Source organism: Pogoniulus pusillus, chromosome 23 (genome assembly GCF_015220805.1).
Source record: "Pogoniulus pusillus isolate bPogPus1 chromosome 23, bPogPus1.pri, whole genome shotgun sequence".
Lineage (NCBI taxonomy): Eukaryota > Metazoa > Chordata > Aves > Piciformes > Lybiidae > Pogoniulus > Pogoniulus pusillus.
The window spans coordinates 20155996-20167425 of NC_087286.1; the positions used below are offsets into that span (position 1 = coordinate 20155996).

Below are 11430 nucleotides of genomic sequence, written 5' to 3' on the forward strand. Positions count from 1 at the left end.
TAGATGAAATTGTGAGTCTCAACAAGAAACAAAAATGCTTCCTCACAGTATCTTCCCTGGTACTAATCTAATAAAATCAGTGAAATCTAAGACAAAATGTCTATGCCTTGCCTTGGCTGCCATGGGGCTCTGGATTGCTGAATAAAAGCTAAAAGCCAGGAGCTGCAACAAGCAGTGCTGAAAAGCCTGAGTCCCCAGATGAAGTTAGCCCTCATTAAAGCCTTCAAGAAACCTGTCCAACTGTGACAGCTCAGAACTGACCCTGGATTCTTAGAGCAGGATCTGCACAACTTCCCAATAAAGCACACATTCTGGTCAGCCAAAGCCTGCTCCCAGCCCACACAATAGAGATGGCTGGTTCCTACAGACACCCAGTGGCCGCAGGGTTCTCATCCCCAGCACATCAGGAAAGTTCCCACCGTGCAGCTTTTCATTATGGCACTGGGGTGAATCCTCTTGCCTTCCTCCCACAAACTGTCTTAGGGAAAGGCAATGGGATTAGTCACAGGCAGGGGGGAAAAAAGAGCATTCAAAGCTGTGTGTACACAAACTATTTCTGAAACAAAAGTAGTTCTCTCTAGCCAATAAATCACTGCCTTTCAGTAGCACTCACGAGTCACTCGGAGCTGGAGCTTCCTTAAGAGCAGCTAAAAAGCATTGCAGAGAAATACCAAAACATGTTTTAGTTACCAGAATTTGGATTTATTACCAGGCTATCTACTTCAGGGATTTAATTGTATCCCTCCTTTGAAGTGTTACCTCCTTCACCCATCACAGCCGTGCAAAGCTGTGAATCTGGCACAGGTGATGTGAAGTCTAAGTGCCCATCGCCTGCGTAGAGGAAAACTCAGAGCGAAGCCAGGGAGATGAGCGACCTTGCCCCAGTCAGTTGGCAACTACCACACTTTGAGCCAACACAAAGTGTTAACTTTTGGGGGAGAGGGGAGAAAAAAACCAAAACAAGTTGTTTTATGAGCAGCAGAAGCAGCAGTGTCTGGTTTAGCATTTATTTTTTCCCCTGGATTACTTGCTCAACCCTCTCCCTCTTGCAAATACCTCAGCCCTCATCCATGGCTGTCTCTTTTCCACTACAAACTCCCAGTTCTTTTGAAAATTCCTTCTATATTCCTTCCTTTCTCCCATCCCCCTCCCCCAATCTTTACACAGCCCTTGATGGGCAAAGAACAGCCCATGATGTAAGCACAGCCATGTCCTGACTGGGTTGCTGGGATAAGAGAAGCAGCTATGGTCAGATTTCTCCTTGCTTCTTCTTCTTGGGTATTCAATATTATATTCTGTGACAGATTTCTGCAAGAACTGTAGAAAGTTGATATTCAGAATGCCCCTCTTGTTCTGTCAGTTTTGCTTAGCACAGAACAGGGAATTCAGGAGTTAGATTAGGGAAGTCAAACAAAATTTGTGGCTTTGCTGATTTGGTTTTGACTGAGGGTTTGTTGTTTGAGTTTGCTGTTTGGCTGTTGGGGGGGTGTGTTTTGTTCAGGAGAAAATTACTGAACACTTCACAAGCATTTCTGTGCTTTACAAGTCAGCACCATCAAAATCTTGGCTGTCCTGCCTCTTGTTTACCCCATCACAGAGCTCTTACAGACCAGTTAGTGTTTTTCCAGCCATATTTGATTTCTCAACTCCGTAAGATTTCCTTGCAGCTGAATCAGTCATGCATGGAGCTTTCCCTATATGTAATTAAAACCCCAGAACAATCAATCATTTCAATCTGATGACTTGAAAAAGGAAAAAAAAGGTATTAATTTCTAAGAGAAAAAAATCTCCATGTCCTCCAGCATTTGAAAATAAGATGCATTCCAGACAAATACAAATGTACCAGTTATCATCTGCTCAGGATATACATGTTTGAACCTCATCTCTTCCCTCTGCATTAAAATGTTAGGTCAGCAGCCTGATGTAATAAATTATTACTGCTGTGCCATAGCCTTAGCTGCTCAACCCAAAAGTCAAAGAAAGCCAGAAAGTGCAAAGAAAGAAGGCCCAACGTTGTGATCACAGGCAAGATCCATGCAAGATCTTCAGTTTAAGGCCCCTGAATTATGCAAAGAGCTTATGGCTGGGTTTAACTTCAAATATATGATTAGTCATGGAGCTAAGTTAATAATTTCAGCAGACTCGTCTAATCTGTTTGTGTACTTCCCCAGCCCTCATCGTGTTGCATCTTTTAATACTCGCGCAGCTTTATGATGAGTGGATTTAATGCTAAAAAGATCGTATGAGAGAAGGAGGAATAACTGTGTCCACTTTGCAGAAGTAGAGGGAGGAGGCAAATCTGTGTGCCTGAGTTTCTAGAATCAGGTCTGCACTGACTAGACATGAAGTAACCCAACCAGGTGAGCAGCAGCACCAGCATTTCAAACAGCAACACAACATCAACCCCAGAAGATGCAACATGAAGCCAATATCAAGAGGTGGGATAAAAAAGAAGTTAGCACTGCACTATTTGTGGTGAAATATGTATCTTGCATTTCTTCAACATGTATCCCACTGCTGATATGAAAACCTGTCACATTACAAAATGCTAACCTCAAAAGGGAATTTGAAGTCTTGGGGGTGTGGGGGGGAGGAGGCATCCACCACAAAACAGAAACATGGAGAAACACTTCAAAGAGTCACAGAAGAAGCATCAACACAACTGTCTACACAAGGGCAGATACATTTACCTGACCCTATATTGCACTCCATCAGTGTTGGAAAGGCAAATGCAAGGGTCATGTTCAATGCCAAGCAGAAAAGGTTAATGAAAATGTGATCTGGAGCAAGTGCCAGCACCCAATTACCTTTCTGTTGAATTCAGCAGAGTGCACAATTTCTTCAGGAGTGTTTTTGTTTGTTTTTTTAATGCTGCCACGGAAAGAAGCAAAAGCAGCAGATACAGATATACCTGACCCCATGGTACGTACATACAAATCTTTATCTTCAACTCATTTAAACCCGTTGGAAGCAGGAGCACAAGTTTGGCCCGTTCCAGCACTTGAGGCTGCGAGGCCACAGCATTCTGCATCCCTAAAGCACCTCGTCCAGCAACCCCCAAGTCGCAGCCTAAACAGGTTCATCCCTGGGCGGAGGGGCGCGGGGACAGGTCCCCGAGGAGCGCTGCGAAGAGGAGCTCCGGGACTGGGGCAGCAGAGACCCAGCGAGAGATGCTGAACTTCGTGAAGTGATGGTCAAGGAGGGAGCGCAGAGGCTGCTGCCCGGGGCAGGGGAGGATGCTCTCAGCTACAGGTTTAGGGGCTGAGAGCAGAGGAGGGAGAAGCCGGGCAGCCCCGTTCCCGCGGAGCCCCCTGCCACCGGGCTGCGCGCTCCGCGGAGCCCCCGCGGCCGCTCTTACCTTGGAGCCTTTGCCGCTGGAGCAGCGGACGTGGTTGCTCACCCCGGCCGTCTGGTTCATGCTGGGACCGGCGAGCGGGCAGCAAAGTTGGACTCCAGGCGCGGCACCCCGCGCAGCCTCGCCGCGCACCCACGGAGCGGCGGAACGGGGGCAGGGAGGCAGAGGACGAGCTGGCCCCGCTCCACCGGGGCCACTTCGCCCCCGTCCGCCGGGGTCTGCGCGCTGGCGACTTTCCCGGCTGCCCGGCTCCAAAACAAAATCCCGAGCACCCCGCCACCGCCACCCCCTGTCCGCGGCAGCCTTTCCTCCCCCGCCCTTCCGAGCGGAGGCGAGGCGAGCCCGGTTCTGCCCGCCCCCCGCCCTCCGGGGCCGCCGCGGCAGCAGGGAGGGCTGGCACGGCTGGCTCGGCTCCCTCCGGTTCCGCGCCGGCCCCTCCGCGCCGCTCCGCGGGCCCTGCCGTCCCACGCCGGCCCGGGCTGGCCCCCGGCTGCCCCGCAGCGAGCCCTGCGCTCCCCGGGAGCTCTCACTACTCCAGCCGTATTTTTGTTCGCACTCCGCCTCCCCCGGCGTGGGCAGTGGCAATAGCGTTAAACCCCTCAAGCCTTCTACCAGGGCTGAGTTTTGCCCCGCTGACGCTTGGGCTGCTGAGCCCAGATGTTTCCAGTGAGATAGATGCTGGGTTGTGTTCTGATTGACAGATGTTTACTTACCACCGCGCTGCAGCAGCACTCGCATCTCGCTCTTTTTGCGTGAGTGTTCTTCCAGGTGTGCCGGAGTCCAGGGCTTTTGGGTTTGGGTTTGCTTTGCTGAAATAAAGGCTGCACAACTGGCTGTGCTCTGCTGATAAAAAAAAAACCAATGGTGTTTAAGATTTAGTTTATTTGGGTTTTTAACAACAACAACAACCCCACATGATGAGTCATTATTCACATATTGTCTCCTATCCCCGTTCCACCTCTCCACTTCACCCCGTGAGACCAGAGGCTGCCTCGTCTGTTCTTGCAGACTCTGTGAGATTCTATTGCCAGAGTCGCCAAAAGAAGCCACAATCCCCCCCCCCCAAAAATACAACATCACCTCTGTCTGAGTGGGAAGGGCAAGGTAGCTAAGGCTGCAAGCATCCACACTTCATAGAATCATAGAATCAACCAGGTCAGAAGAGACCCCCAAGATCATCCAGTCCAGCCTTATCACCCAGCCCTCTCCCATCAAGTAGACCATGGCACTAAGTCTTATCAAATTGTGTTGGTTTTTTTTTCCCTAGGGATTAGCCTGTCAGAACAGATTGTTTTGAGTGTTTTTACTACATTTACACAGCATATTTTAGAACCTTTAAATAAGTAAAATCCTTTCTGGATGTTGATCCTTTTCCAGGTAAGAACAGAAATGCTCTGATTGCTCATGATGCCAACATGGCTTTGGAGAATCCCAGCTCCTTCATTTCTGAAGAGTACATCTCCTACACATACTTAACTGAACTGCATCTTCCAGCCCTTTGGCTACAATGGATTTCAAGGGCCCATCATGTAGGCAGTTAGCAGAAAAGATGTGGTTAGAGCTACTGGCCTGTTACCTCTGAGACAGGAGAGAGGACCCCAAAGCTGCACCTCGTGGTCAAACATCCCTTGCTGGTAGCAGGGCACACTGATTTTGAGGAAAGAGCAGACAACTAATGCCTGCTTTGAGAAGAGGTCTCTGAGGAAAAAAATGTGTCTTGTAAAAGGGGCAGTCCTCCTCCAAGGAGCTCTCGTGTTGTAAGGACCACCCTTTGCTCCTTAACCTTGCAGTGTCTTCTCCCCTTGCCTGGCTAAAGCAAGGTGTTTAGCTCAGAAGCGCTGCCACTAAGCCCCCCTCAGCCATGAGTGTCCCTGCAACCTCCATGAGCAGAGTGCTGGCACTCTGACTGAGCTATCAAGCACACACAGCCCCAGACACCACATTATTGCCAGTCCTTGCTGCAGCCCTTTGATGCTTTTTACCTTTTTTTTTTTACTGATTAAGATTTGAAGTTTCCTACTTCAACTACTCTGTTCAGTGGTTTGGTTTTCATATCTAATAAATCCAGCAGCATACTCTGAGTTGCAGATATGAGCATCCCTGGCTGCATTAGATTCTCTCAGCCTGGTTTGTTGAAACCAGGCATGCAAAAGTCCCTGGAATTATTTCAAGTTGTAAAAACATGCTGAACAAATTTTTTTCCCCTCCAAAAAGAGGTAGGCAAGCAAAACCACCCAAAGAGATTTAAAATCCATAGCAAACCCTTCTGGGCACTCCATGGAGTGGGTGAAAAGTCTGTACTTTTTTTCCATCTCTAAAGGCAAATTCCTCAGGGGGAAAAAGGGGGAAAAAAGTACTCCTGCCTACACATTCTGTTCTTCTTGCACCACAAACTCTTTGCATTACCTGGACTGGTCATGGGAATGCTGCTTCATGCTGCCTTATCACAGGTTTAGTCCTGAAGAAAGGAAGATTGTAGAATTATAGACTCATAACATGGCTTAGGTTTGGAATTATAGAATCATAAAATGGTTTAGGTTGGAAGGGAGCTCAAAGCTCAGGCAGTTCCAACCCCCTGCCATGGGCAGGGACACCTCCCACTGGAACAGGTTTCTTAAGGCCTCATCCAACCTGGCCTTCAGCACCTCCAGGGAAGTTGTGGAGCACAGAAGCACCCAGTGTGATCTTTGATCTTTGATCACATTGGGTGCTTCTGTGCTCCACAACCTCCCTGGGCAACCTGTGCCAGTGTCACTGCAAAGAACCCTCCCCTAACATGAAAGACAGGATTTCACTGCTCTTTCTGAGAAGTCTCCTTTTCATTCTCCAGTCAGTCTGTTAGAGCAGGCACATTTTGTCTTCTATTCTGGCAGGAAAGAGCCAGGGAAAATGTCCTGCTTCCTGTCCTCTTTCCACTTAATGTCCACATCATTAATGGGAATCTCCATTCTCCCCTAAACCAGGCAAAGCTTATGGCATTGGACTTCTCTTCTGTGTAGGAAAGAGCAGTTTCCAACAGGGGTAGTGGGGATAGAATCACAGAATCAATCAGATTGGAAGAGACCTCCAAGCACATCCAGGCCAACCTAGCACCCAGCCCTAGCCAGTCAACCAGACCATGGCACTAAGTGCCTCATCCAGGCTTTGCTTCAACACCTTCAGGGACAGTGCCTCCACCACCTCCCTGGGCAGCCCATTCCAATGGGAAATCACTGTCTCTGTGAAGAACTTCCTCCTAACATCCAGCCTATGGATGGTTTGCAGGACAAGTTTTTCACATCCAAAGAGATGAGTAAGCACATTGAAGTCTACCAGCCCTTGAAAGCAGTCTGCTAAATGTATAGTGGAAGTGCAGTCCTTGAAATCTGGTTCAATTTTGGTTCAATTTGATTCAATTCCAAACTGTGCCAAGGTCTCTCTATAGGATCTTAGGGGGAAAACCACTGCCACCTTCCTTTGCTTTTCAGTGCCTTTCCTGCTCCAAGAAAGAACAGACAATGCCACAACCAGCACAAAGTTCTCAAGTGCCTGTGAGAAAAGTGATTTGTAGATTAGCATCTGCAGGCTGTTCAGTGAAGTGTGAAGGGACAACAATACACTGTCATATAAGCTGTACCATAGGAACATCCCTTGGCATTTTACACTTTGAAAAGGATTATCCATAAGCTCAGCTGAGAAGAGTATTAAAAAGGAATCTCAGTCATCTTTTTGGGAACATTTAGGAAGAGAGCTAATCTGCCTTTGGAGCTGAGCTAAAGCTATGCAGAAGGGATGCAAGGGAAGTCATAGAATCATAGAATCAACCAGGTTGGAAGAGACCTCCAAGATCATCCAGTCCAACCTAGCACCCAGCCCTAGCCAATCAACCAGACCATGGCACTAAGTGCCCCATCCAGTCTTTTCTTGAAGACCCCCAGGGACGGTGCCTCCACCACCTCCCTGGGCAGCCCATTCCAATGCCAATCACTCTCTCTGTGAAGAACTTCTTCCTAACATCCAGCCTATACCTACCCTGGCACAACTTGAGACTGTGTCCCCTTGTTCTATTGCTGGTTGCCTGGCAGAAGAGGCCACCCCCCACCTGGCTACAATGCCCCTTCAGGTAGTTGTAGACAGTAATAAGATCACCCCTGAGCCTCCTCCAGGCTAAACAGGCCCAGCTCCCTCAGCCTCTCCTCATAGGATTTGTGTTCCAGGCCCCTCACCAGCTTCGTTGGCCTTCTCTGGACACCTTCCAGCACCTCAACATCTCTCTTGAATTGAGGGGCCCAGAACTGGACACAGCACTCAAGGTGTGGCCTGAGCAGTGTTGAGTACAGGGGCAGAAGAACCTCCCTTGTCCTGCTGCCCACACTGCTCCTGAGCCAGCCAAGAATGCCATTGGCTCTCTTGGCCACCTGGGCACACTGCTGCCTCATCTTCAGCTTACTATCTATCAGTACCCCCAGGTCCCTTTCCTCCTGGCTGCTCTCAGCCACTCTGTCCCCAGCCTCTAGTGCTGCTTGGGGTTGTTGTGGCCAAAGTGCAGAACCCTGCACTTGGCCTTGTTCAATCTCATCCCATTGGCCTCTGCCCACCCATCCAGCCTGGCCAGGTCCCTCTGCAGGGCTCTCCTCCCCTCCAACAGCTCCACAGCTGCTCCTAGCTTGGTGTCATCTGCAAACTTACTGATGCTGGACTCAATGCCCTCGTTCAGATCATCAATAAAGATATTGAACAGGACTGGGCCCAGCACTGAAGGACTGCAACCGTGACACGAGATGTAAAAGCAAAGCAAAAATTAGAGGCCAAAGTTGTGCCCTAAAATCAAACCACAAGTTGAGTGCTTTTCTTTTCCCATGTCTTCAAATCTATGCTTCACAGGTGAAGTCTGTGAAATCGAGGGGAAACCAAAATCAAGAGCTTTGCATATTTGGCTTCTGGAGAAACATCCAGCGTGGCTAAGCTCGCAACTGCTGACGCTGTTAGACTCAGCTCGGTTCAAGTTGCAGCTCAGACTTAGGCCAGGATCTTCCAACTCTCTCCTTGTGTTTAGAACTTCTTCCCAGAGGCCTGTTTTGTCCTGAATTTGAGCTGTCTGCAGAAGGATATCACTGCTCTGGGAACTCCAGGGGTTCTCACGATAATACGGCAAAGTACCTTGAGTGCTGGGTCCAGTTCTGGGCTCCTCCATTCAAGAGAGACGTGGAGGTGCTGGAAGGTGTCCAGAGAAGGGCAACGAAGCTGGGGAGGGGCCTGGAGCACAGCCCTGTGAGGAGAGGCTGAGGGAGCTCTGGGGTGCGGCCTGCAGAGGAGGAGGCTCAGGGCAGAGCTCATTGCTGTCTACAACTACCTGAAGGGAGGCTGTAGCCAGGTGGGGTTGGGCTCTGCTCCCAGACAACCAGCAACAGAACAAGGGGACACAGTCTCAAGCTGTGCCAGGGGAGGTCTAGGCTGGATGTTAGGAGGAAGTTGTTGCCAGAGAGAGTGATTGGCATTGGAATGGGCTGCCCAGGGAGGTGGTGGAGTCTCTGTCCCTGGAGGGGTTGAAGCCAAGCCTGGATGAGGTACTTGGTGCCATGGTCTGGTTGACTGGCCAGGGCTGGGTGCTAGGTTGGGCTGGCTGAGCTTGGAGGTCTCTTCCAACCTGGTTGGTTCTATGATTCTATGAAAGATGCAACACTTCTGATTTCCTTTTCCAATCCTTAGAGAAGAAAGCTGACTGAGATACTCCAACACACTGCAATGTTTGACATCACTTGTGACCTAAACAGAAAGCTATATCCATTTTGTACAGGTCAGAAGCCAGACTACAGGGCTGCAGAAAGTCCAGCGTGAACCACAAAGGTCAAAGAGTTGTAGCAATGATCAGGGTTCACCTTGGAAGAGAACTGTAATTAAAAGCTTGGTTCAAGGAAAAGGCTTAGAAAGACAAGTAGTCAACCTGCAGTGAGTGCTGAGAAGTTGAGAGCACAGGAGACACAGGATGTGAAAACTGAGACCATGGAGTGCTAAAGAACACAATTCTGAAAATCAATGCAGTGATGGATGGGGAACGAATGCAAAGAGCACAGCACGGGGAGGCTATAATTAGATGATTTAGTCATAGCCAGGAGCCTGGCTGAGCTTTTTGTATCCACTCAAGTGGACACAGTTAATGCAGAGTTTGGCTTGATTGTTACACTTCTTCTCATGACAGCAATGCAGAGGAGGTTCACAGCATCTTTTAGTCTCTATAGTGGCAATACAAGTTGGAACCCACTGGCACACATTGGGGTCTCTGACCCTTATCAGGAAAACCAGGGCTTATAAGGCTAGAGGGCATATGTGCAAGGTGCACAGCATCTACAGGCTGCTGATAAGGGCTCTTAGTATTGCTGGGGCTCATACCTGCTTCTAGAGCTGCATTCTGTTTTCTGTTCCACAGCTTCTGGGTAAACAGATCTTTGGCCAGATGCATGAACACTCCCAGGTGAATGCCCTAACTATTAGGAATGCTTTAAGCATAACATTATTAAGTCATAATTTACTCATTCCATTTAGTCTACGAGGTCTCCTTATCGGGGAGTGTTATTCATCAGTATCACTCTAGCTCTGACTCTAATTTATTTATACTTAATGGCCTTTCAAAGACATCTCTCCACATTACTTTCAGGCACAAGAATATATATGAGATATTAAATCACATCATGAAACCTGACATGTTACAAAAACATTGCATAATTTATACAAACAGAAGGAAAATCATCCAATAAGCTCTCCCATCAGATGTTCTTGAGCCTGGACTGCAGCTACACGAGGCCTTTTCATTTAGTGGATCAAGGAATGATAGCTGTGTGCAGAGCTCACCTTTACAGGAGAAGCAAGCTGGCCGAAGCAGAGGTATTGAAAATGAAGGGTGTCTGTCCAGCTAAAGCTCCAGCACTGCCTTCCTCCTCTGAGCAGGAGTGCAGCGGCACCATAACCCTGCTGACCACGAGGTGGTGAAACATTCTGGCTAGGCACAAGTTGGGTGATACCTTCAAAGGGCATCACTGGTCATAGAATCAACCAGGTTGGAAGAGAACTCCATGATCATCCAGGCCATCCTAGCACCCAGCCCTGGCCAAGCAACCAGACCATGGCACCGAGTGCCCCAGCCAGGCTTGGCTTCAACACCTCCAGGCATAGAGACTCCACCACCTCCCTGGGCAGCCTATTCCAATGCCAATCACTCTCTCTGACAACAACTTCCTCCTAACATCCAGCCTAGACCTCCCCTGGCACAGCTTGAGACTGTGTCCCCTTGTTCTTTTGCTGCTTGCCTGGCAGAAGAGCCCAACCCCAGCTGGCTACAACCTCCCTTCAGGTAGCTGCAGGCATCAATGAGCTCTGCCCTGAGCCTCCTCTTCTGCAGGCTGCACACCCCCAGCTCCCTCAGCCTCTCCTCACAGGGCTCTGCTCCAGGCCCCTCACCAGCTTCATTGTCCTTCCCTGGACACCTTCCAGCATCTCAACATCTCTCTTGAATGGAGGAGCCCAGAACTGGAACAGCACTCAAGGTGTGGCCTGAGCAGTGCTGAGCACAGGGGCAGAAGAACCTCCCTTGTCCTGCTGGCCACACTGCTCCTGAGCCAGACCAGGATGCCACTGGTCACTGCTGAGGTGTTTCTTTGCTCACATTGGATGCTTCTGTGCTCCACAACCTTCCTGGAGGTGTTCAAGGCCAGGTTGGATGAGGTTTTGAGTGACCTCTTCTAGTGGGAGGTGTCCCTGCCTATGGCAGGGGGTTATAACTGGCTGAGCTTTGAGCTCCCTTCCAAACTAAACCATTCTATGATTCTTCAGAGACATTTTTTCTTTCAAGCAAACCAAAGGGAGATTTTTCTGCTCAGAAAGGAAGATTTGTGCAAAGAGGAAAATACAAATAGAAAAATAAATCAGTTTGGTTTTCTCTTTCTAAATCATGAAAATTTCAAGATCTGTAGGATCTCAGAAAAAAAGAATTAATAGTAGTTGGAAAGGCTACCACAGAGTTGCTCACAGGAGTAGTAATTCAAATCCATTTCCATGGACTTCCCAGTTGCTCTTCACAGCAGTTGTCTTTTGGAGAAGCA

General features: G+C 48.9%; 1 protein-coding gene across 1 annotated transcript in view; it reads right to left on the reverse strand.

Moving 5' to 3' along the window:
- Window positions 1-3641, reverse strand: part of DPP6 (dipeptidyl peptidase like 6) — a 547256-nt gene extending 543615 nt beyond the window's left edge. The window contains exon 1 of the mRNA XM_064162829.1: window positions 3359-3641. Coding sequence (XP_064018899.1) covers window positions 3359-3418 — 60 coding nt within the window. The 5' untranslated portion in view covers window positions 3419-3641. The remainder of the gene's footprint in view (window positions 1-3358) is intronic.
- Between the last annotated feature and the right edge of the window lie 7789 nt (window positions 3642-11430).